Source organism: Oncorhynchus clarkii, chromosome 27 (assembly GCF_045791955.1).
Source record: "Oncorhynchus clarkii lewisi isolate Uvic-CL-2024 chromosome 27, UVic_Ocla_1.0, whole genome shotgun sequence".
NCBI lineage: Eukaryota > Metazoa > Chordata > Actinopteri > Salmoniformes > Salmonidae > Oncorhynchus > Oncorhynchus clarkii.
In genome coordinates, this window is record NC_092173.1 from 24,605,834 (window position 1) to 24,628,696 (window position 22,863).

The following is a 22,863-nucleotide window of genomic DNA, read 5'->3' on the forward strand; positions in this document are numbered from 1 at the left end:
TCATTGTGGCCAGTAGAAAAGTATTCCTCTTCATAGACAACCATTCTACCAACAGCCCAGCCTTTGAAACATCTGCCCCACATGAGATGAGTCTGAGGCACATTCGGGAGACTGGGCATTCAGTGTATCCACTGGGCACAACGGCAGCCTGGCATCATGGAGACATTGTTTAGCTAAACACTGTCTAATTACTATGGGCAAAGCACCAAATACCAGAAACCAAAAAGTGCTTTTGATCGAACCTCCTGGTTGGCCATTACTTGATTCGGCAAAGTGAAATGGACTTCAGCATACCTGTTTGTTCTGTTGGGTCCAGCAGCACCAACCCACATCAGAGGAGCCTGAATCGCCCCACCGCTATTTGCACAGCTGCCAAACGGCCAGCCGGGCTCAAACACGGGCACATTTTGCATTTTACACAGCACTACTGGAGGAGTGCTGACACTGTCAAACCAGCCCTGAGCTGACACATGCTTATTTTAGCCACCCTGCCCAGAAGGAAAACACTCCTCACCATACCAACAGGCACCAAAATGAGGAGGGACAGTCGGGCGTCAGCCTCTGGCTCCTGGCCCATTGTGGACCCTGGCTGGCTGTATGTGACATGGGTGTGTGGTGGCATAGGGGGCCCTGAGTGTAGCCGCCCGGCCCGGTGGTGCAGCATGCCATTTAAGACAAGCAGCCGCGTCTTAACCAGATAAAAGGGAGACTCGCACCCAGCAGGCCTGCCTGCCACACACATTCCTCTCAGTCAATGAACCCTGACCTGCAGACCTGAAGAACAGAGAGAGAGGGATCCTAGACCATGCAGGGAGGACTCAGTCAGTACATGAAAGCACATGTCCTTATACACGATACAGAGTGGTAGGAATAGTGTAAGTACAGTACTGTAAAGAAGCCATGAGCTACATTCTTTTGAAATCAGAAAAAGGGCCCCTGTTATTTTGCAATCCAGCACCCCCCATCTTGAGAAGGAATCGGACTTATCTCAGCATTCGCAGCTCCACTCCTTAGCTTTATCGTTTTGTTATGGCTACTTGATAAACTGAGTAATCAGCTACTGCACCATGCTCTACATTGGACTGGGCTTACAGTCAAATCTAATTCAATATAGCAGCACTTTATTGCCAAGTATTCACTTGCTTGTAGAAATCTTTCACTTGTATTTCCCAATATCTCAATGACGCTACTCATTTCAAATCTGACTTCTGTGTGGGAATGAAGGATCTACTATGTCAGTACTTATGCAGTAACACTCAGGAACCTGCTTTTTGGTATATAAACAGCTTTGTTTGGGATCACCCCTAACCTCCACAGTCTGTAGGCACTTAAAATGAATTATCTCAGTGGGATAGAGTGAAAAAAGCTTCAGTAAACTGACACTCACTGCACCTTCACAAAGATAGAAAAATAAACAAGACAATGAGATGTACTCCAACCACTTAATCCTATTGTCTTGCTGTGTGTGTGTGTGTGTGTGTGTGTGTGTGTGTGTGTGTGTGTGTGTGTGTGTGTGTGTGTGTGTGTGTGTGTGTGTGCGTGCGTGCGTGCGTGCGTGCGTGCGTGCGTGCGTGCGTGCGTGCGTGCGTGCGTGCGTGCGTGTGTGCGTGCGTGCGTGCGTTGCACCCTCTACAACCGTTGTGATTATTACTTGACCCTGTTGGTCATCTATGAACGTTTGAACATCTTGAAGAACAATCTGGCCTAAATGGCCATGTACTATTATAATCTCCACCCGGCACAGCCAGAAGAGGACTGGCCACCCCTCAGACCCTGATTCTTCTTTAGGTTTTTTCCTACGTTCCTGTGTTTCTAGGGAGTTTTTCCTAGCCACTGTGCTTTTACATCTGCATTGCTTGCTGTTTGGGGATTTAGGCTGGGTTTCTATATAACACTTTGTGACATCTGCTGATGTAAAAAGGGCTTTATAAATACATTTGATTTGTGTTTGTGTGTGTGTGTGTGTGTGTGTGTGTGTGTGTGTGTGTGTGTGTGTGTGTGTGTGTGTGTGTGTGTGTGTGTGTGTGTGTGTGTGTGTGTGTGTGTGTGTGTGTGTGTGTGTGTGTGTGTGTGTGTGTGTGTGTGTATGTGTGCACATAAATAGAGAATAACAAAATCCTCTGCCTAGGTATCATCACTCTATGGCTCACTTAAACCTTTCCACCATTCACAAAGACCCTGCCATGTTCTGTCATGCCTACTCAGTATAACTCAGCCACGGGGGAACATAGCAATTTCCACTTTTGATCAGAAGGGGCAGGAAGGGTTCACTTCATCAGTGGGCCACTGGTCTACTGTCCTATTTGCAGTGAGAGAAGCTAGCTACATGGAAACGGGGAAGGAGTAGATGTAATGTGTATGTCTGATATAGAGAGTCTTGGCAGCTACAGCCTGACCCCAGCACACACGGTCGGCAGAGAAAGCTAGCATTGCGAAATGGCTTTGCAAGATAGCGGTATGTTTTGGCAACCCCACTGCAGCTGTCAGCAACATTTTGATATGAGTGCGTTACCATGAGTGTGTGTGCGTATGTGTGTATGTGCGCACACGCGTGTGTGTGTGTGTGTGTGTACGTGCGTGCTCTCCTCCTGCAGGTGTAATCTGAGTTAAGGTGGTGAACACATCTCCGGTGCTTGACCTCAAGGAGTCATTACACTTTCTTCTTATTTTTCTGCATAACGGGTTACGGAGAAGTGCATGTATCATGTTTCTATGGCATCTCAAGCCTTTGCCACCTTAACAGCTGTCACACTTCTGAAGCCATAAATGTATAGATTTGAATATTAGCCTAATGTTAGCTATTAAAGCCCAGTCAGCCCTCTCAATGAAGGAAGAAAGAGTGAAATCAGCCTGACTCTGAATGTAAAAGAACAGTGTCACTTTGAAGGGAATTAAACCACAGAGTTCTAAATACAAACTCAAACACTGTGTTGTGTGGGCTTGCACTCCATGCCCCAGCCCAGTGCAACCATGACCTGGCCTTACGGGCAACAGGCAGGATATCCAGCCTTCAGGCCTGCACACTCATCAACCCCGTCTGCCTCTGGTTCTCTCTTGAGACTCTGGCTAAACCACTCAGCACGAGGAGAAGAGGAGAGGGGGAAAGGAGAGGGGGAAAGGAGAAGGGGAGAGGGGGAAAGGAGAGGAGGAGAGGAGAGGGGGAAAGGAGAGGGGGAAAGGAGAGGGGGAGAGGAGAGGGGGAAGGAGAGGGGGAAAGGAGAGGGGGAGAGGAGAGGGGGAAAGGAGAGGGGTAGTACTGATGACTGGGCACCAGTGGTGGTTTCCCATGCAGACAGCAGCATGCCTGATATGACACCCCCTCCCTGGACTGGGGCTACTCTGGGTGGCCAGGGAGGGAGATGGGATTATGATAGTAGGTGCCCGGCAAGGCAAGATCTACTCAGCATGAAAGAGAAGGCTGACTCTCTAGAGAGGGAACTCATTTGAAAAGGGAAGAAAATACACCAAAGGCACATACTAAAGGCACAAGGCTACTGTACAGCTCCATCAATAATGTGTTCAAATTAACAAACGTTTTATGACTGAGTAGAAGTGTCAACTGTCAAATTAACATATATATTTTTTAAACACAGGAACTTTTCAAACACTAGTAGGCAGAATGTCATACTGATTGCTTTAGTCTCATCATGTTCTTTGCCATAGTTGAACTAAGTGTTCATATGGGTTAAATAGTTAAATCATGACTCCTCATAAATTAACTCTTCAAATCAAATAACATTTTGTTGGTCACATACTCCTGTTTTTTATGTAATAAATCATGCCTCCTCATAAATTAACTCTTCATCCATGAAATATGATTGTCAGTCTAATGCAGGGTTCAGCAGCTGCTGCTGCAGCCTGCAGTCTAGCCGTGTGACACAGAGCATTAGACCGGCATGTTGAGAACATGAGATGGACGATTAAGAAATACAATTATGTAAACGGGAATACCATTTAGCCTAAATTGCATAAGAGTAATAATGTATTTCCCCTTGTCCCTTATTTTATCCAGCATAACTGTCTGGATCCACAAACATTTATCCAAAAATGGTGTCTTATTCGTTTACACAATAAACAAATGAATGTTTTGCATGCACAACAATTGTGAAGACGCGATAGGACACCGACATATCCCGTTAGGCTAAATGATGGCTTTATCATAGAAAAATACTTATTACCTCCACTGATACATGTTGCACTACATAGGATGGCATTTTCCTTATAAAAGTTGACCAGAGTTTTAAACGCAAGCCGCTATGCGCCGCACAACATGAAACATACGGAGCGAGCATAGGCAACAGTAATTACAATGTTAGATGTCAAAAAACAAAAGTTGCTGTACTCACCGTCCATTCTTTCAGACTTTATGATGGTTAATGTCGGTTTCATATCGACAGCTGCCGTCATGATCATCAGATCAATTTGTTCGATAACGGGATGATCAATTTCGTCTCTCTCTCTAACACAAGAATTCCGTGATAATTTACAAAAAATGGCTTTCTTCCCTTGCCGTCCAATAAAGTTTTGATTTACTCAAAAACAATATTGCGTTTTTCCTGTCCTCCCGCTTCAATGTATCTCCACCAAAATGTATCCAGTAAGTCTACAAACTTCTCTTTCAATCGCTCTCTGTCCGCTACTCTCTCTCTCTCGCTCTCTCTCTCTCTCTCTCTCTCTCTCTCTCTCTCTCTCTCTCTCTCTCTCTCTCTCTCTCTCTCTCTCTCTCTCTCTCTCTCTCTCTCTCTCTCTCTCTCTCTCTCTCTCTCTCTCTCTCTCTCTCTCTCTCTCTCTCTCTCTCTCTCTCTCTCTCTCATTCCCTCCCTCTATCTCCGTCAGGGCGTTTCTGTCGCTCTGACTGAGCAGTACGAAAGAGGTTGTGTTGTTCCCTCCGTGGAGCCTAAATGTACCACCGGCATCTGAAGGGGCGGCGTTTCTACCGCCAGTGGTCAAACTCGTTTTGCATGGCCCGGTTCCCCGGGTAGGCATAGTTCTCATTTTACACCACTCCATTGGTCTTTAAGTGAAATCTCCAACATACCGGAGCATCGGGCCATGCAAACGAACTCCACCAGTGATTCACAATTCAATTACATTCTTGCCTGCTGTCTTTCTATGAGAATCAATCATCCGCATGTTCCCGCAAATTAGTCCAATTCGGAGGCTGGTAGTAGGCTATTTTGGACAGCTGATTAGTTAGGCTATTTCTTAGGTCTGAATACTTTCTGAAGGCACTGTAACAAGCATGTCAGGCTAAGGGGACCATCTGTGTCCAACTCCAAGGGTCCAAGCGTCCTCATAAACACCTCAGAGTATTTCCTGTTCACCTTGCACTGATCAATAAAAACCAAGCCTGTCTTTTTACAGAACTGCCTCTCAGGCTTTTGAAAAGGGATGACGTGTTGGGAGAATGCACAGGATTTGATGCTGCTGAAACTTGAAACATATCCTAAATCAATCAGTGGCAGTGGCAACCCGTCATTCAGGGCAGGTGGGGCAGAGCATATTTTGCCCCCCCCAAAAAAATATATAGATTTTTTTTTTTTAAATGTTGCCCCTGTTTTGCATGTTATTTTGGCACTAATATGTGTCAGATATCAGTTTGCAAACAATGTAAAAATGTTTTATCATTGAGTTAATAAAGCATCCATACAAACAGGTGTTTCAGCCTAGCTCAGTGCTTTCTGTGGTGATTGGGCAGCCAGCGGAACATATTGAGTGTAGGGGTTGGTAATGTTCTGTAGTTGCACCTGTGATTGGCTCAGTGTTCTATCACTCATTGGGACACTACGCCACCGCAAAATCTATGGGGAGAGCTCGAAAATGTAAGCTCCTTGGGTGCTGCTATGACAGGGTTACATTAGAATTGCCCATCCAAGAAGGCTCATGGTCATTGGCCACATATAAAATGATGTCAAATCAAGTTATATCTACCGTAGCTTTGATTGGACTGATTATGTCGACATCATACTTTCAAAATCTTAGCTAGCAAGCTAGCAGTCACCATCATGAATCAAATCGACAACCTACTGGCAAATCCTTTTCATATGAAGAGAAATTATACATAAAACGTATTGGTGCTCATCGACCATTGGTTAACTGCAAATCACTAGCCTGCTATTCAGTGGAGTGGGCGTGTGGTCCAAATCTGGGTTTAGGGGTCTCTTTCACAAGCTTGAAAGGATAAACATTTAACATTGGGCATGTTGTCAATCCAGCTGGAAACTTGGAACCGGGAACCGGGAAAAAAGAGCATCCAACTCAGAATTCCAAGTCGGGATTCTCGGGCCTCTTTCTAGAGCTTTGACCTGAAGATCACTGACGTCATGATTCAACCTTGTTTTTTTCAGAGTTCTCAGTTGTCTTGAAAACCCCATAAATACAGAGAATGCCAGACTTTCATGATGAAGTTTGATGACAAAATTAGCCTACGAAGGACACCTTCCTGTTCAAGTGAGCACAGCACAACAAGGCTGAATGAACTGTTTCGCTGCCAGACAAGGCTCTGCTAATATCCAGGTGTAGCAGTGGTAAGGTGTTGGGACTGCTGTTGGGACTCTGCTGTTGGGACAGCTTTATGTAGGCCCCAACCGTTTTGTGGGCACCGTTTGTCACCATTATAGTGCAATTCATGTATTGTTTAGTGTTGTGTTGTGTAGTGGATTTCCTGGCATACATAAAAACATTTTGGGGGGAATTTGCCCCACCAAGATTTAAATGCTAAAACCACCATTGCTCAGTGAACACAGAAAATTCCAAATAAATGGATCTATTGGCTCTTTATCGACACAAATCAAATTGGGGCCACTGCCATCATGGCCATCACAGCTAATTTGATTTGTAAGGGTTACTGTTTTATCTATAAGTTCCATTTCATGTGTTAGTCCGTTTTTTAGGCTACTCCGATGAGGGACAATCAGCGTGTAATTTCGGAAATTGAATCAAGATTTAGTTCTGCCTCTTGTAGGAAAATGGCTGAATATATGAGCAAGAGTGAAAGGGTGCTGGTGCTCCACTTGGAACAAAGACAACCATATGGAAATTACCTGCCATGGCAACAGATTGTCATTGCAATTGTCACATGCAGGTCTCGTTGCTTCTTTAGTGGAACCTAGCGATGTTGACAACAGTAAGACGGTCTGTCCAAGACAAGATTACTGGTAGAAGTAGACAGCTAAAGTACAATTGTTTCATTGTTTGTGAGATGTGGAATTAATTCCTCAAACAAACAATACAGTGACATTGGATTTAGCCAGTGTATCAGCATCCAATCTACACAGGTCTGCATACACAAAATAACATAGTTAGCTAGATAAGTCAATATGGTCCATCCTAATATGCAAGGCAACATGATTATGCATGTACGTAGTAGCTACAGTATACCTCTAAATGGGATTGGGAGTTAGGGGAGCCAGGGGTATTGATCATGTATGGATTTTTAAATAGAGGTCTTTCACCATCTCCATTAGCGAACCTGGATAATGTTTCACTTGACAGATATCAACCGTAGTGGAAATGCCAGGCAGAGATGTCGTGTGGCCTCTGCGGTCTCACTGCTCCTCACAAGGGGCCGTCAAGAGGGTGGGAGGGGTGGTTTAAGGGTACCTTTCAATTCGTTTCAGTCAGTCCGTCAGTCACTCTCCTCTCTCTCCCTTTCACTGCCCATCTTTGTTTTGGCTTAATGAGCTCCTTGTATCTACTCTTAAAAGGACAGCCCAGATCCTTTGTGCCTGAGAACAGCCATTAAGACTAATAGCGTTGCTGACTAATATCTGGACTGGAGCTAGCAGTGGCCTTTTCAATGGGGGTGCGTTATGCCCCCTCTCGCTCCCTTATATGTATCATCCATGTGTTAATGGTGAACATTTAAAGTGGGTATTAATCTATCTATGTACTTAATATATTAGCTTGAAACTTACTCAGTTCTGCAAATAGGTCAAATTGAATATACATTTCTGTTTAATGTTTTGAGAGCTCCACAGACACATATAAGTGCAGGCAGACTGATGTACCCATTTTCTACTTGGTTGATACACTCTAGTCTTCATTCAGTATTATCTTTCTGACCTGCTAAACTCATTTCCATGAGCGTTACAACAGAGTGAATAAGAGCTGGGTCTCCCTTTACTAAAACACTTTAAAGACAGAATCTGAGAGCAAATATTAAAATAAATAAAACATTATCATTCTAAAAGCCAGGTACAGATGTAGGATCTTAATTTGCAGGAGTGAAATTCAGGAAATGTACAACGTGTAGTGCATTTGAGGTTTGAAGTCTTCTGAAGTTTGAAATTTACGAAAAAAATGTATCAACCCCAACAAAAATGTCCATTAATTGTAATCCACATAATCATTCACATTTCCTGTTGCTGCAGGATTATTTTCCTGCTGTAGCAAACTGCCTCAAATGAAGATCCTACATTTGTAAGAACTAGGGCTATTGTTGTTTGCCCAAAGATGCAGTTTCCTGGATACTACTACGTCAGGTAGCCTAGTGGTTAGAGTGTTGGGCCAGTCATTGAAAGGTTGCTGGATTGAATCCAAGGTAAAAAAAAAAAAAAAATGTTGTTCTGTCCCTGAGCAAGGCAGTTAACCCACTGTTCCCTGGATGCTGTTAATGTTGATTATGGCAGCACCCAGCACCTCTCTGATTCAGAGGGGTTGAGTTAAATGCAGAAGACACATTTCAGTTGTACCACTGACTAGGATTCCTTTCCCAAATATGTTAGTCACTGGTCATTGTACTGCAATGTATACATTGTACAGTTACAGGAAGAACGGATGTTTATGGGAATTAAAAAGTCTATACATGTCATTGTACGTGTAAGTGACAGCCCTCTCATGAGACTGAGCAGCAGCACCACCATCATCTCCCACTGATCAGGCAACATGTGCACTTGGGTTTCAATGTCTAGCTTCTTTACCTGGAAAATGCTGTTGCCATGGTTTTGACAGTTAGGGGTTCATGCAATAGCATTGCAGTTTAGCAGCTATAGCTAAATCCGCTCCTCAGGCACATCTGTTATGGCTGCCTGCTTTTCCTTAATCCAGACATATAACTGGTACACCTGCTGCTGCTGCTGCCAGGGGTTAATTGACAGCTAGCTAGCTGAAAGGACCAACTGTTGCTACCAGAGGTCAACTGACAGTTAGCTAGCTGAAAGGCCCGGCTGCTGCTACCAGAGGTTAACTGACAGTTAGCTAGCTGAAAGGCCTTGCTGCTGCTACCAGGGGTTAACTGACAGTTAGCTAGCTGAAAGGCCCTACTGCTGCTACCAGGGGTTAACTGACAGTTAGCTAGCTGAAAGGCCTTGCTGCTGCTACCAGAGGTTAACTGCAACCAGGCTAGCTGAAAGGACCTGATGCTGCTACCAGGGGTTAACTGACACCAGGCTAGCTGAAAGGACCTGATGCTGCTACCAGGGGTTAACTGACAGCTAGCTAGCTGAAATAACCTGCTGCTGGTACCAGCCAATGGTTATGGCATGACTGGATTGGCCTCCCTGTGCTTAGACACCACTTAGCGAGTAATTGATCAATCACTCATTGACACACACGCACACACACACACACACACACATACACACAGCACACTGGTCTCTTAGCCGTCAGGGGTTGCCATAAACTGGATGCAGTTCTGCTGAGATCATAGGCCTCGAGTAGGGACAGGACCACAGGCTGTGTGTGTGTGTGTGTGTGTGTGTGTGTGTGTGTGTGTGTGTGTGTGTGTGTGTGTGTGTGTGTGTGTGTGTGTGTGTGTGTGTGTGTGTGTGTGTGTGTGTGTGTTTGTGTGTGCACGTGCACGACTGTGTGTGTGTTTGAGTGAGTATGCTGGGGGTGGTTCTGGGCCTCCCTGAACAAAAGCTCTTTCTGAACAATTGCCTTCTCTAAAAAATACGTATCTTCCTCCATTAGCGCCACCACGTGCCCCCCATCACTCCATTGTGCAAATAATTCAATTACCCCCCCCCCCCCCCCCCTCCTCCGGAGTCTCTGAGCCTCCCAGGTCTCCCTCCTTCTTTCCATCCCTCCGACCTTCTCTTTCACAGAAAGAGAGAGAGAGAGCTCACTGATGAAGCTCAATCACCACCCGCAGCTAAAGGAAAGCCCCTCGTCTCCCCAGTTAGACTACAGCCTGTTTATTATAAGCTGGTCTGCATTACAATATAGTGTTAACATCACTAGATGGATTCATTGGTTGACTGTAAAAGCTCATAATATACCAAATGTGATATGATTATAATACCATTATGATAACAACAATATACTCATTACCCATTATCTACACTGACACATTGTTCAGTCCTGACACACTCATAAGCGTGTAATGCCAGTAGGTATTACTAAGCCACATAATAGCATTTTTACAATAGAGGTCTTTTCTTGGATCATACCCACATGTTCTACCTTTCCGATGAGCTGGCATTAGTTGCATCACCTCTTCCCATGATGGTACTGTATTTCCTTGAAGACTGAATGTTCTGTATATGTGGTCACTTGTTAGTCACCGTAGAGGAATTGACCCCACTTACCCTTACCAGAACTGGTCTATGCAGCTATGTACAGAGGCTCTCTAGAGAACAATTTTTACATATGCCTAATTGCTGTGCCATCCCCGGCCCAATGCCAGCTTATCAGCTATCCCTACAAACAAAGTCAATGTCACTACTACAACCCCTCACAAAAACATAGCCTAGCGAAGTGGGGCTGTTTTGCGACCCTCTGCTTCAGAGTTGTCTCTCTTTTTTCCCCTCATTTTGTTTTATTGTTGGGGGAAGTGTGCTTCGGCCTGATTAGCATCGCTGTTTCCTCCTTTCCCATAACCTCCAGACCCCCGCAGGCTGCTTGTTTACTCTTAGAAAAAATAAATAGGCCTGCGCCCGTGAGGACGTGCCCCTCATCAGAGGCGAAGACGCCCACCCCCCCTGTCCCCAATCTCTCCCCTCTCCCCTCCTTTACTCCTTTACTCTCCTCCTCCCTCCCTCCCTCCAAACCACCACCCCCAGCCCTGGCCCTGTGACCATCCCCCTCCCTACTATCCAGCTGTTAAATCACATAAAATAAAACCCAGACCAATGGTCCCTGGGTTCCATATCACAGCTGTGTTCTAAATGGGAGTGGATGTTTAAATGTACAGTGAGATCCTGAGTGCCTGGGAGTGGATGTGTGTGGAAGTGGGCTTTTTACTGAATGGGAGGATACAGTAATACAATACATGCCAGAGAACTGGTGTGAATTAATGAAGGACTATGTGGGGTGTGAGCGACTACCGGAAGTAAAGTGTGTGTGTATGTGTGTGTCTGTGTTTCTGTGTTTCAGTGAGACTGTGCAGCACACACATCATGAATCTCTAAGTGGGTGTTAATGATCAGACCCAGCGGTGTGAGAGTGGCTAGGTTTCTGTGAGTGGAGAAGAGAGGAGTGGAGAAGAGAAGAGTGGAGCAGAGAAGAGTGGAAAGGAGATGATTGGAAAAGAGAGGAAAGTGAGAGGGGGGTTATGGTACGGCGGATGTCAGGAAGCTGTGTGTGACAGTGGGCTCAGGGTCAAACATGCAAATGCCCTTTAACATACAACATCCCTTCACCACATCAGCTCTCAGGTCTCTCTCACAGTTACTGTAGCAACAAGCTATAAATCCCAGTGATGTAAACTAAAAGGGTGTTACAGTACTGTGTTAGGAACTCAGTCTTTCAAACTTTAAGTTGTGTTCCTCTATAAAAAAAAGTAGAGAACATTTTCATTACCAGCCCCAGTACTCAGTGCACCTAGCTGTCATTTCTATGAAAGAGAACCAGGGCAGTTTGTATTGGCCGTATACATAGTGAAACACAAAAAGGTTCTTCACAAGTTGTATACTGTATTGGACATTCTAGGTGGATACTGACACACAGGCAGTCATCGTAGAGGTTAATGTCATAAACGTCATAATGTTAGCGTGACTCAACAGCAGTTGAGGTGGTATCTGTGTTTAATTGCATTGGTTCCACGAAAGGAAACATGTAATAGCTGGCAAAATATTCATTAGCAGAAATATGTCACCAATTAATTGTGCGCAGTGACTTGGGCTGTAAAATATGAAAGGGAAGCACACGCAAATGTGTTCAAAGCTAAGCAAGGTGTAGAAGTGGTCTCAAGCCAAACTCACACACACGGTAGAGCATGGCTTCAGGAAAGGAAGAGCATGTTTGCTGGTGGCACAGACAGCCAAAGAAGGTTCTTCACTTCTATCCTTACTATATAGTTGGTTTTCTCAACAGGTTATTGAGATGACATCGAACGACTGTGGTTAAGTCAAAATATTTTAGTTTGAGAAACATATAGGTCAGATCAACGGTTTTAGGAAGTGGAGTATGTCAAGGGTTACCAGTTAGGAGGTTTCAGCTCCATACACTGGGAGGCTACACTTCAATGACAGCAACAACATGTATATGACACTATGGGGTCACCAAATTACTCTAATTGCGTCTACAGGTGGTTGCATTGCGCGGACGAATGAACGGCTTGATCACCATCACGAGGGAGAGGAGGTCAACTGGAGGTCGTTTTTTTCCATGTGATAATGTTTATGTCAACGGTTTAGCGCTGGAACCACTGGAGGCTCCAAAGGAGTGTGTCTCCAGCAACAAACATCAGCAAATCCCATCAGATCCAGCCCCGACCTTATCCCCCGGGGGGAACCAGAGGCTTGGGAAAAAGACGGCTGTCCTTTTGTCCTCCTTTCCCCTGTGCCCCTGCATCCAGCCTGGGAGGAGACGGAAGAAAGCTGGTGCCTGGCCTAAGCACCACCCCCCCAATCCCCCATGGCGTGTGTCCCAGTCCCCTGAATAAATCACTCTTAAGAAAGAGGGAGGCCAGAGTCAAACAGAGGCAATGCACTGGGAGGAATGTTCCAGTTTAAAATAAACGGCAGAAAAAAACAGAGTGCAGGCAGAAAAATGCGGGGCATGTGGAGGTCCCCAGAGGAGGAGAGGAGGAGGCATCTGGTAAAGGCATTCGGCCCTGGGGTCAACGTCACCATGGTCCCCAGGGAGGAGGAGACCCACAGGGGGCCTCGGGGCTGCTCAGCCGGCCGCTCTGAATGCAGCACTCTGGAGCAAGACAGACTGCCTGGACTGGTGTGTGTGTGTGTGTGTGTGTGTGTGTGTGTGTGTGTGTGTGTGTGTGTGTGTGTGTGTGTGTGTGTGTGTGTGTGTGTGTGTGTGTGTGTGTGTGTGTGTGTGTGTGTGTGTGTGTGTGTGTGTGTGTGTGTGTGTGTGTGTGTGTGTGTGTGTGTGTGTGTAAGATGTGGGGATGAGGTGTGTGTGTGTGTGCCTGTATGTGAGTCACAGTTAATTTGCCACACCTCTCCACACAAAGTAATTTGTTTGCAGTGAACACTTAATCCACAATGAACAATCTCTTTCATCCCCAATCTCAGTTCCATTTTACCCCAATATAGTTTCTGTTTATATGAGGCTATCCATGTGTTCTTTTGAGAAATTTAAAAGGCAGATTTCACTTTGCTGTATTAAGTGCAGTGACCTGAACAAACAGGCAAACAACTGTGTTCTGTAGGATTTGTTCTTAGTCAGAGGCTTACTTTGGCTCCTACCTGTGGGTATGAGGTCGTGTCCATTGGGGACCTCCTGAAGGGTGATGTCCTGGGGGTAAAGGGTTCTGGGTGGGGGGTAGTGCTGCTGCTGCTGGGGGTGAACCACCATACCAGAGAGCTGGGTCAGTGGTCCCATAGCCACCCCTCCACTCTGCCTCTGTAAAGGCAACACAAACAGGGGGTTAACTAACTGAGCCTGGAAATGGTCTAGGGCTTGGCAATTTGGCCCAAAATATTATATCACAATATGTTTCTTATTTTTGACAGTATGGTGGTATTTGGTGGTATTTTATGTTTCTGAATAACATGTTTTAAATGTTTTATGAGTAGTGCATGACCCTAGGATGGCAACAAATTCATTCTAAGTAGTTTTAATGGGCTTTCTCCATCATGATAGTTTTATAATGAACCAAACTAGGACAAACCTGACAGTGAAGTAGTCCAATTTGTAGAACTTTTCATTTATTTAACACTGTATTAAATTACCTTTATATTTAGTACTGTAAAAATCCATACCGGTATGTGGATCCCATACCTTAAAAGATGATATATCGCCCAACCCTAACCTGGTTCCTACTGCACAGCAACAGCAAGGCACAGATGCAGTATATCTCAACCTCACATTTTGTTTACTTTTAAACTGTGTTTGCTTACTGTACATGTGAGTAAAAGGTTTACGGACATACTGTAAGAATGTCAATGAGCTCGATTGTAAGGGGGAAGAGACCAAGCTAGAGTTTTAAAAATACTATTTTGGAGTGGAGATGGTTTTGTTTTACGCTTTCAGTACAGATAAAATGAAGGCTAAATTGGATTCAATAGGTTTATCTTTGTTTCAATCTGTTGTCCCCTCAGATTGGACTGAGGGGAAGTCCAAAGTGAATGAGTAGTTGGGAGGAGGACCATATAGGAATACTGCACGTATGTGGATACAAGAAATAGCAGGAGAGTAGATAACGGGTCAGGACTATTCTGAGAACATTTTCCATTGACTCAAAATCACACTAAGCAAGCACATGGAACATGATGCAATTCTGATGCACTACTTCAAGAAATGGGTGATCATACTCTGGTGACACTCTGAAAATGATATCTGATGCATACCTGGTAGGGATGTGATGACCAGTAGCAAGAAGCATAGGAGCCTCTACAGTAGCAGTTTCCATCTATCAGCTCTATCAGCTCACCATAGGGACAATAGTGGTGGCTCCTGTAACCTCACCACTTAACTGACTACCGCCTGGTCGGGCTTCACAACAGGCATGGCTAGGAGTAGAGACCTCAGATCAGGGTACCTGACTGACTGCCCATCTGATAAGGACTCTTGTTAAAGTGATGCAGGGTTTATCAGTAGGCTGTCAGCTTTACAGCCAGCTAATAGTGAGAGGGGACTATGGAGTCTAATCTAGTGAAGTCTCTAGGGGATACGTGGACCGATGACGGCACTATCAGTCCAGTCTGGCAGGGAGAGGGGAGCGATAGCCAGGGGAAGAGGGCAGTCGTATCGGCACTGTTAAGCACAGGAGGTTGGTGGCACCTTAATTGTGGAGGACGGACTCATGGTAAAGGCTGGAGCGGAATAAGTGGAATGGTATCAAATACATCAAACACATGGTTTCCATTTGTTTGATATCATTTCATTTGCTCTGTTGCAGCCATTATTATGAGCCATCCTCCCCTCAGCAGCCTCCACTGCTTTAAAGTGATATTGGAGGACCAGCAAAAGTAGATTGCCATGAGTCCTCCATCCCTTGTGTGGATGAACATTTGATGCCACACATCTGATATGTGAAAGTAGGAGAGTCAGGGGCAATTCAACTACAGCCTCTTCCACAGTCTCATTTTACAGGACATGGTCACACAACATGGAAACCTTGGCCATTTCTTTCACATAAACAACCTCTTTGCATCCAGAATAACATGGAAAATCACAAAAGCAGAGGGCAGGGAAATCAGAGGACCTTTCTCTACTAATACATGTCAATTCATAGGAAAATCTGTGGCAACCTAGGTTCACCTTTTGACCACATCTGGCCCCGGGTACAGTAATCTCAATTTCAAAGGCATGCAGAACCACCTGAGCCAATTAGGGGCGAGGGAGCTTTATCCCTCCAAGTTTTGTACCAGAGCCAGGTTGGGTTGATATTTGCATGTGACCTCGTCCTCTTTGTCTAACAGGGCTACATTCTGCATACAAATGGGAACATTTCTGCCAGCGCTTCTCGGCCTTCACCTTTCAGAGCTCACCTGACAGGAATCCCAATGTCCCTGATTCCTGTGATCTGACAGGCTGTATTCATATGGTCCTTTCATTTGGATGGTGTTAAAAAGACTGTGTTTACAAATAGCCTAAATAACCTGCTCTATAGCACATCAATATGGTATTACATGGTAAAGTGTTTTCCTGTGAGGGTGCTCTGCATGACTCCAAATAGACTCAGTGATGGTTGGGCCCCACACTTCTAAGTATTTACTGCCAATATGGTTAGGAGGTAATAATTGTTTTGCAGAGCAGAGTTGATTGAAACTATTGGTTTCAGAACTTGGTCTTCGTCGTCCATCTCTTATTCCACTGCAGCCTCCCAAGACAATGTTAACCTTACATTCACCTCTGGTCCATAGTGGTCTAGAATGAATAACTGATAGTAGCATTTTTTTAACGACAAATAAAGTGCCGATTTTTTATAGTAAACTTAACAACACTCCAGTGTTGCAGAAGGTTGATGGAATCCAGAGGTGCATTGCTAACACACACTTGCATACTCCTCCTACACCGTGGCATGTGGTAGGTAGCTAGCCCGTCCACAGGCTGTAACAGGAGTGTGATTTATGGTGGTCGGGGTCTTACCATCGCGCCCAGACGGTCACAGGGGTGAAGGGTCGAGTAGGAGGAAACTGGATCCATGTAGTAACTCATCCTGGGGTCTGGATGGAGCAGCAGGCCTGTGGAAGGGATCAGCATACAAACAGCCGAGGCGGGGCCCCTATCAATCACACACTGTTTACACTGTGTGTGTGACTACAATAAGCTGTCACCACAGTTCTACAGAGTGGCACCACCCCACACTGCCCTGTGTAACATCTAATGCAGACATCCCAAACAACATTGCGATAATTCTTCCTTTTTGCAATGTTGACTTTAAATTACATAATCACTTGATGGAAATGGGTTTAGAAATAGAGGATCTTTAATGAATAACAACTTCATAATTTCCTCCTCTTTGCATGAGCAAAAAAATAAAATAATAAATTAGCATGGACAACAATGCAATAACAGATACTAAATTCTAGCCGACAACATCCCAGTCAAGATTATAATGAATTCAGTTGCTAGTGTGTCTCCATATTTGGACATTTATATGAGGCAGATTTTTCAATATTCAGGGCTGAACATGTTAAGTCACACTATCTCCAGCGTTGATATATAATTATTTGCCTGATCCCCCCTTCTTTACCTCCTAGCGCTCTCCTCCTCCTCCTCTGTCCCTCCCTCCCACTCTCCTTCCTTTCCTCCCACTCCCTTTGGGCATCTCATTATCATGTGTTTACTAGTAGAAACATCAACAGACGGGGAACAGGAACCCAGCTGAGAGGAGAGCGTTTCCAGGGGAGCTGACAGACAACGTGGGTAGGGACAAGTGTCCTTGAATGTATGCCTTTATTTAGCACAGTTTAGCATAATTTATCATTGTCAAGTGATAACTATTGTAATTGACTACAAGAGAAAAATATGTATCATAAATCTCTGCAGCCAAAGTCACAAAATTACATTACGACACCAATAGTTTGCAATCAATTCAAGGTTTATTGTGAGGTAAAACATTTTATATAAACATATTTTCCAAATGACTGGGTCAATGGCCAATGACACAGCAGATAATCCAAACAGATACGCACGTGATATGCTATTGCATATCAATGCAGATATAACACAAATATTATTAAGCTGTAATTAACATTTTTTTCCAAAACTATTTTTACGTAGGTTTGATCAAATAAACGCGGTCTTCACCGTTTAGTTCAAAATGCACCAGATTGCACTGTTCATTCACGCTCCAACAGCATTCCTCTCGGGAAGCGCGACTGCACTTCAAAGCGAGCTTTTACAACCCGACAGACACATCACACTCCTGTTGCTTCTCCTATTTATATGTAAACAACATTATTTTCTACCAACATATATCTACTGGATTTGTAAAATTGGTAAGAGTATAAACTTACCGTGTGTTGTGAGTGAAACTTCCTGCAGGTTGGTTGAGTGGTGCGCTCTGTAGGCTAGTTGGCTGTGACAGTTCAGCTGTAGACAGACTCAATTCACTGATGCTGTACCTGGGCTTATAGTGAATCCAAGGAGGAAGGAATATGCACATGCCGGATTTAAGTCCCACCCTCGAATTATACCGAGACCCACTCAAATTCCCTTTGGGGTTTTCCACACAATCGCTGAGTACCCGAACTGTTACTCCAAATAGAAAAACGTGTTATTGTTTAGTGACACATCTGGGTTTTCACCATCAGTCCTATGCAGGTTTGTCAATCATATAGACTTTTTTCAGTGTCATTTTGAATTCTTATCATCAAGCCAATGATATGATCATCTCGCTTGGTTTTGCAGGTGTAGTTGGTACTTGGTGACAATGGATAGGCTTCCTGGGTGGCCTGGGAAAAAGTCCCCAATTATGGGCACACGGGCCACACAGTATCACATTAGTGAAGTGTCAGGAAAGGGTGAGACCTGGGGAGTGGTCAGTCAGTTGTTAGGACATACAGGCCAAGGGCCCTTTCTATCCTGCCTGGTGTCAGAAGGCATGTGCTCATCAACAGTGTGCCACCACCAAGGTGTCTCAAACAGCACATGTAGTTGCGCCTCGTGGCTGCCTCCAGGTCTATAAAGGATACCTTTGAGAGGTATCTGGTTCCTGAATATTTGTCATCTATTTGCCCCTCCACAGCTCTCTAGTGGCTGGTGCCCCATCGCCGTTCAGCCCCATCCCAGGCCATGCGTGTGTGACGCTGATTAGAGCCTTGACGGAAACCTCAGCCAGTAGTCTGCGAAATGAGAAGAGGTGATTCCACACGCCGGGAAGTCTACAAGCCCTCTGTATCTGATTGGGTGCTGTGATACACAGGAAACAACATGATATGTATCTATTCATTTGGTTATTAACTGCACTATAAGTATTTTTCTATCTGTAAAAAAGCATTCTACTGGAAAACATGATGGTGAAATGGGAAAAGCAGGGATTTATCAGCTCGACACTTGCGACTCATCTGAAACACCCTGTGACTCTGTGATGTTCTCCTGACCCTGGTAGAACATTTGTTTGAATGATAAAGTACCAAGCCCCTGGCAGAGGCTGCCTCTTTAAAGTACATCTTGTTCAAGTCCAAGGTGAGAGGCGTGAAGGAGTGCTGTAGATGAGGAGCCCAGTGGCAAACTGGGATGGGCGCATGGCCTGCGCTTTCTCAGCACCCCGTTTGAAGCTCTGACGCGGGCCCCCCGGCCCCCCCTGTTCTCCCCTGGCCCCCTCAGGGCACAGATGGACAACAAGTCGGGGGCAAAAAGGGGAGGGGATGAGTAATTGCCATGCGAAAAGAGGAGATCGGGCTCGCCCCTCTGATGAGCTAAATTGAATAAAGGGGCAGGAATGCGATCCAGATCTATTCTAATGCCCCCTCAATGCTGTTTCAATTATCGGCATTGGGAGTTCAAAGGGGAGGCCCCAATACACTTCTGCTCCACATGAAGCAGCTCTCATCACTTAACCTCATGCCATTGTTGTGCCACCTTTTTACGCTCAGTCACTCTCTCTCACTCTTTCCTTCTCTCTCTGGCTCAACTGCATTCATGCTTTACATTAAACAGACAGTGAACACCATGCCATCACCACCAGTAAGCCCCATAATTCATAGAGTAGGAACTTTTTTTATTGCCAACTGTACCTTTCACCAAAGTCATGGTGTTACTTGACGTTCATTTTTTCCATCCTGTTTTTTGTCTTAGTGAAACTACAGTTGTATGTACTCTGGTTATTTATTTCACTATGTTTTACTTTGAGATGGCTATTTGCTTTTTTTGCTTCTTGGTTAGCTACGTCTTCTTCTGCATGAAGCCCAAGCCTACCCTACTGTTAGTCACTAGGCCATCAGACAGACCCTTCTGGGTATTAAAGGAATAGTTCACCCAAAGTTTGGCAGACATTTTCATACCTCAAACGTGGTTTGAAGTCAAACTGAACCCATTTCCACACCATCTGTTGTCTATAGGCATCAGGAGAGTTCTGCAGGTCTCAGTCCTCAGTGAACTGGCACAGGATTGGCATGGTAAAGTTGGAACACTATTGAAGTATAAAAACATCTAACAAACTAAGATTTTGGGTGAACTATTGTGTTTAAACTGAAGTGAAAAGTAAGATCAGTGCTCTCCAGATGAGCCAGAAGAACATGAGTAAATCATTAAGAATATTGTTATGGCAAATAGAAATCAAACCTGGATGATTTTCAAAGATAGATGGGTGTCACGCCCTGATCTGTTTCACCTGTTCTTGTGGTTGTCTCCATCTCCTCCAGGTGTCGCTTATTTTCCCCAGTGTATTTATCCCAGTGTTTCCTGTCTTTCTGTGCCAGTTCGTCTTGTTATTTTTAAAGTCAACCAGTGTGTTTCCCTGTGCTCCTGTTTTCTATTCTCTTTTTCTAGTCTTCCCGGTTTTGACCCTTGCCTGTTTTTTCTGGACTTCGTACCTGCCTGCCTGACACTTCTGCCTGCTCTGACATCGAGCCTGTCTGCCACTCTTTACCTCTTGGACTCAGAATCTGGTTTTGTCCTTTTTCCTGTCCACGACCATTCTCTTGCCTACTCTTTTTGGATTATAAATAAACTACAAAGACTCTAACCATCTGCCTCCTGTGTCTGCATCTGTGTCTCGCCTTGTGCCCTTATAATGGGAGAGTTGAGTGGTGCTGAAGGGTGGGACTAAAATATACTGTATCAGTAAAATGTATATAGGTTCAGAACTTTTGTGAAACAGCACAGTTAAAAATATACGGCGAATAGAAAACTGGATGGTCTTCAGAGATATATGGAAGGGGTTGTGGGTAGCTGGATGGGATTCAAAACAAACAAAAGATAACTATTGTAAAATATACTTGTCCACAAAATGTAAATAAAATGTATAACCTGGAAGTAAAATCCTAAGTGTTGTTGTCCATTAACTTACTCTAATTAGGGTGGTAGGGTTAGGGGAATATAGTAGGGTTAGGGGAGTATATAGGAATATGGTAGGGTTAGCGTTATTACAATTTTTATACTCCCCTAACCCTACCATATTCCCATATAGAGGTTTGGACATTTTCTACATTGTAGAATAATAGTGAAGACATCAAACTATGAAATAACACGTATGGAATCATGTAGCAACCAAAATAGTGTTAAACAAATCAAAATACATTTTAGATGTTTGATTCTTCAAAGTAGCCACCCTTTGCCTTGATGACAGCTTTGCACAGTCTTGGCATTCAATCAACCAGCTTCACCTGGAATGCTTTTCCAACAGTCTTGAAGGAGTTCCGACATATGCTGAGCACTTGTTGGCTGCTTTTCCTTCACTCTGCAGTCCAACTCATCCCAATTCATCTCAATTGGCTTGAGGTCGGGTGATTGTGGAGGCAAGGTCATCTGATGCAGCACTCCATCACTCTCCTTCTTGGTCAAATAGCCCTTACACTGCCTGGAGGTGTTTTGGGTCATTGTCCTGTTGAAAAACAAATGATTGTCCCACTAAGCGCAAACCATAGGCGATGGTGTATTGCTGCAGAATGCTGAGGTAGCCATGCTGGTTAAGTGTGCCTTGAACTCAAAATAAATCACAGACAGTGTCACCAGCAAACTAGCCCCACACCATCACACCTCCCCCTCCATGCTTCATGGTGGGAACCACACATGCAGAAATCATCCGTTCACCTACTCTGCATCTCACAAAGACACGGCGGTTGGAACCAAAAATCTCACATTTGGACTCATCAGACCAAAGGACAGATTTCCACCGCTCTAATGTCCATTGCTCATGTTTCTTGGCCCAAGCAAGTGTCTTCTTCTTATTGGTGTCCTTCAGTAGTGGTTTCTTTGCAGCAATTCAAATGATTCACACAGTCTCCTCTGAACAGTTGATGTTGAGATGTGTCTGTTACTTGAACTCTGTTAAGCATTTATTTGGGCTGCAATTTCTGAAGCTGGTAACTCTAATGAACCTTTCCTCTGCAGCAGAGCTAACTCTATGTCTTCCTTTCCTGTTGCGGTCATCATGAGAGCCAGTTTCGTCATAGCGCTCAATGGTTTTTGCGACTGCACTTGAAGAAACTGGCAGGTGTGCCAGTCCGGATTGACTGGCACACCTGCTAATTGAAATGCATTTCAGGTGACTACCACACCACATGAAGCTGTTTGAGATAATGCCAAGAGTGTGCAAAGCTGTCATCAAGGCTAAGGGTGGCTACGTTGAAGAATCTCAAATATAAATGTATTTTGATTTGTTTAACACTTTTTTGGTAACTACTATGTGTTATTTCTTAATGTTGATGTCTTCACTATTATTCTACAATGTAGAAAATAGTACAAATAAATAAAAAAATAAAAAATAATGAGTAGGTGTGTCCAAACTTTTGAATGGTACTGTATATATATTTACAAAACAAATATATGGGGGATTGGAAATAATGCACACAATTACATTGATGGAAACTACAATCTATCTGCAATATTAAATAAATATTAAATATTAAAGCTGAATTAAAAATAAGAATATAATTTAGAAAATCTCTCAGTCCTGTGTGTTGTACTTATGTCGCCTCATTGACAGTAGGCCTTTGTCATCCCAATTCCCAATATTGTTTTAATCAACACCCTCCCCATCTCCCCAATGGTGTGCTGTGGTATGTTGAGTGGGTGTAGACCAAGAAACCTTTGTCTCACTTTCTCATTTTTGAATATTCTAGAGATAGAGCTGACAGGTATTAAAGGTATTAAAGGTATTTTATTAGCAGTGTTCTGATTGCTCTAGGTAAACCTGCCTGGGCTGCGTTTGTCTCTTTCAGGGGAGAGAATGACAATGGGGAGTTCTCTTCCCACTCCCCTCACACAGGAGATGGCCATTTTCTTTGATATGACGCCCAAATCCTTTCCCCACCGAAGAAACTGCCCCGCAGATGTTGCTAGGCCAACTACAAAGAAGGAGCTCTTTATGAGGAGAACGTCTATTTGGGTCCCTGTGTGTTTCTG

At 44.3% G+C, this 22,863-nt stretch overlaps 1 protein-coding gene across 2 annotated transcripts in view; it reads right to left on the minus strand.

The window, feature by feature from the left end:
- Positions 1-16,506, minus strand: part of LOC139385656 (protein C-ets-1-like) — a 43,332-nt gene extending 26,826 nt beyond the window's left edge. Inside the window, exons 1-2 of one of the 2 annotated variants that reach the window (XM_071130898.1) lie at positions 16,438-16,506; positions 13,590-13,746 (exon numbers count right to left, since the gene is read on the minus strand). In XM_071130898.1, coding sequence (XP_070986999.1) covers positions 13,590-13,746; positions 16,438-16,506 — 226 coding nt within the window. Of the gene's footprint in view, positions 1-4,346; positions 4,698-13,589; positions 13,747-16,437 lie in introns of those variants that run through there. The other variant, XM_071130897.1, reaches the window with a different exon arrangement.
- Positions 16,507-22,863: the final 6,357 nt, after the last annotated feature.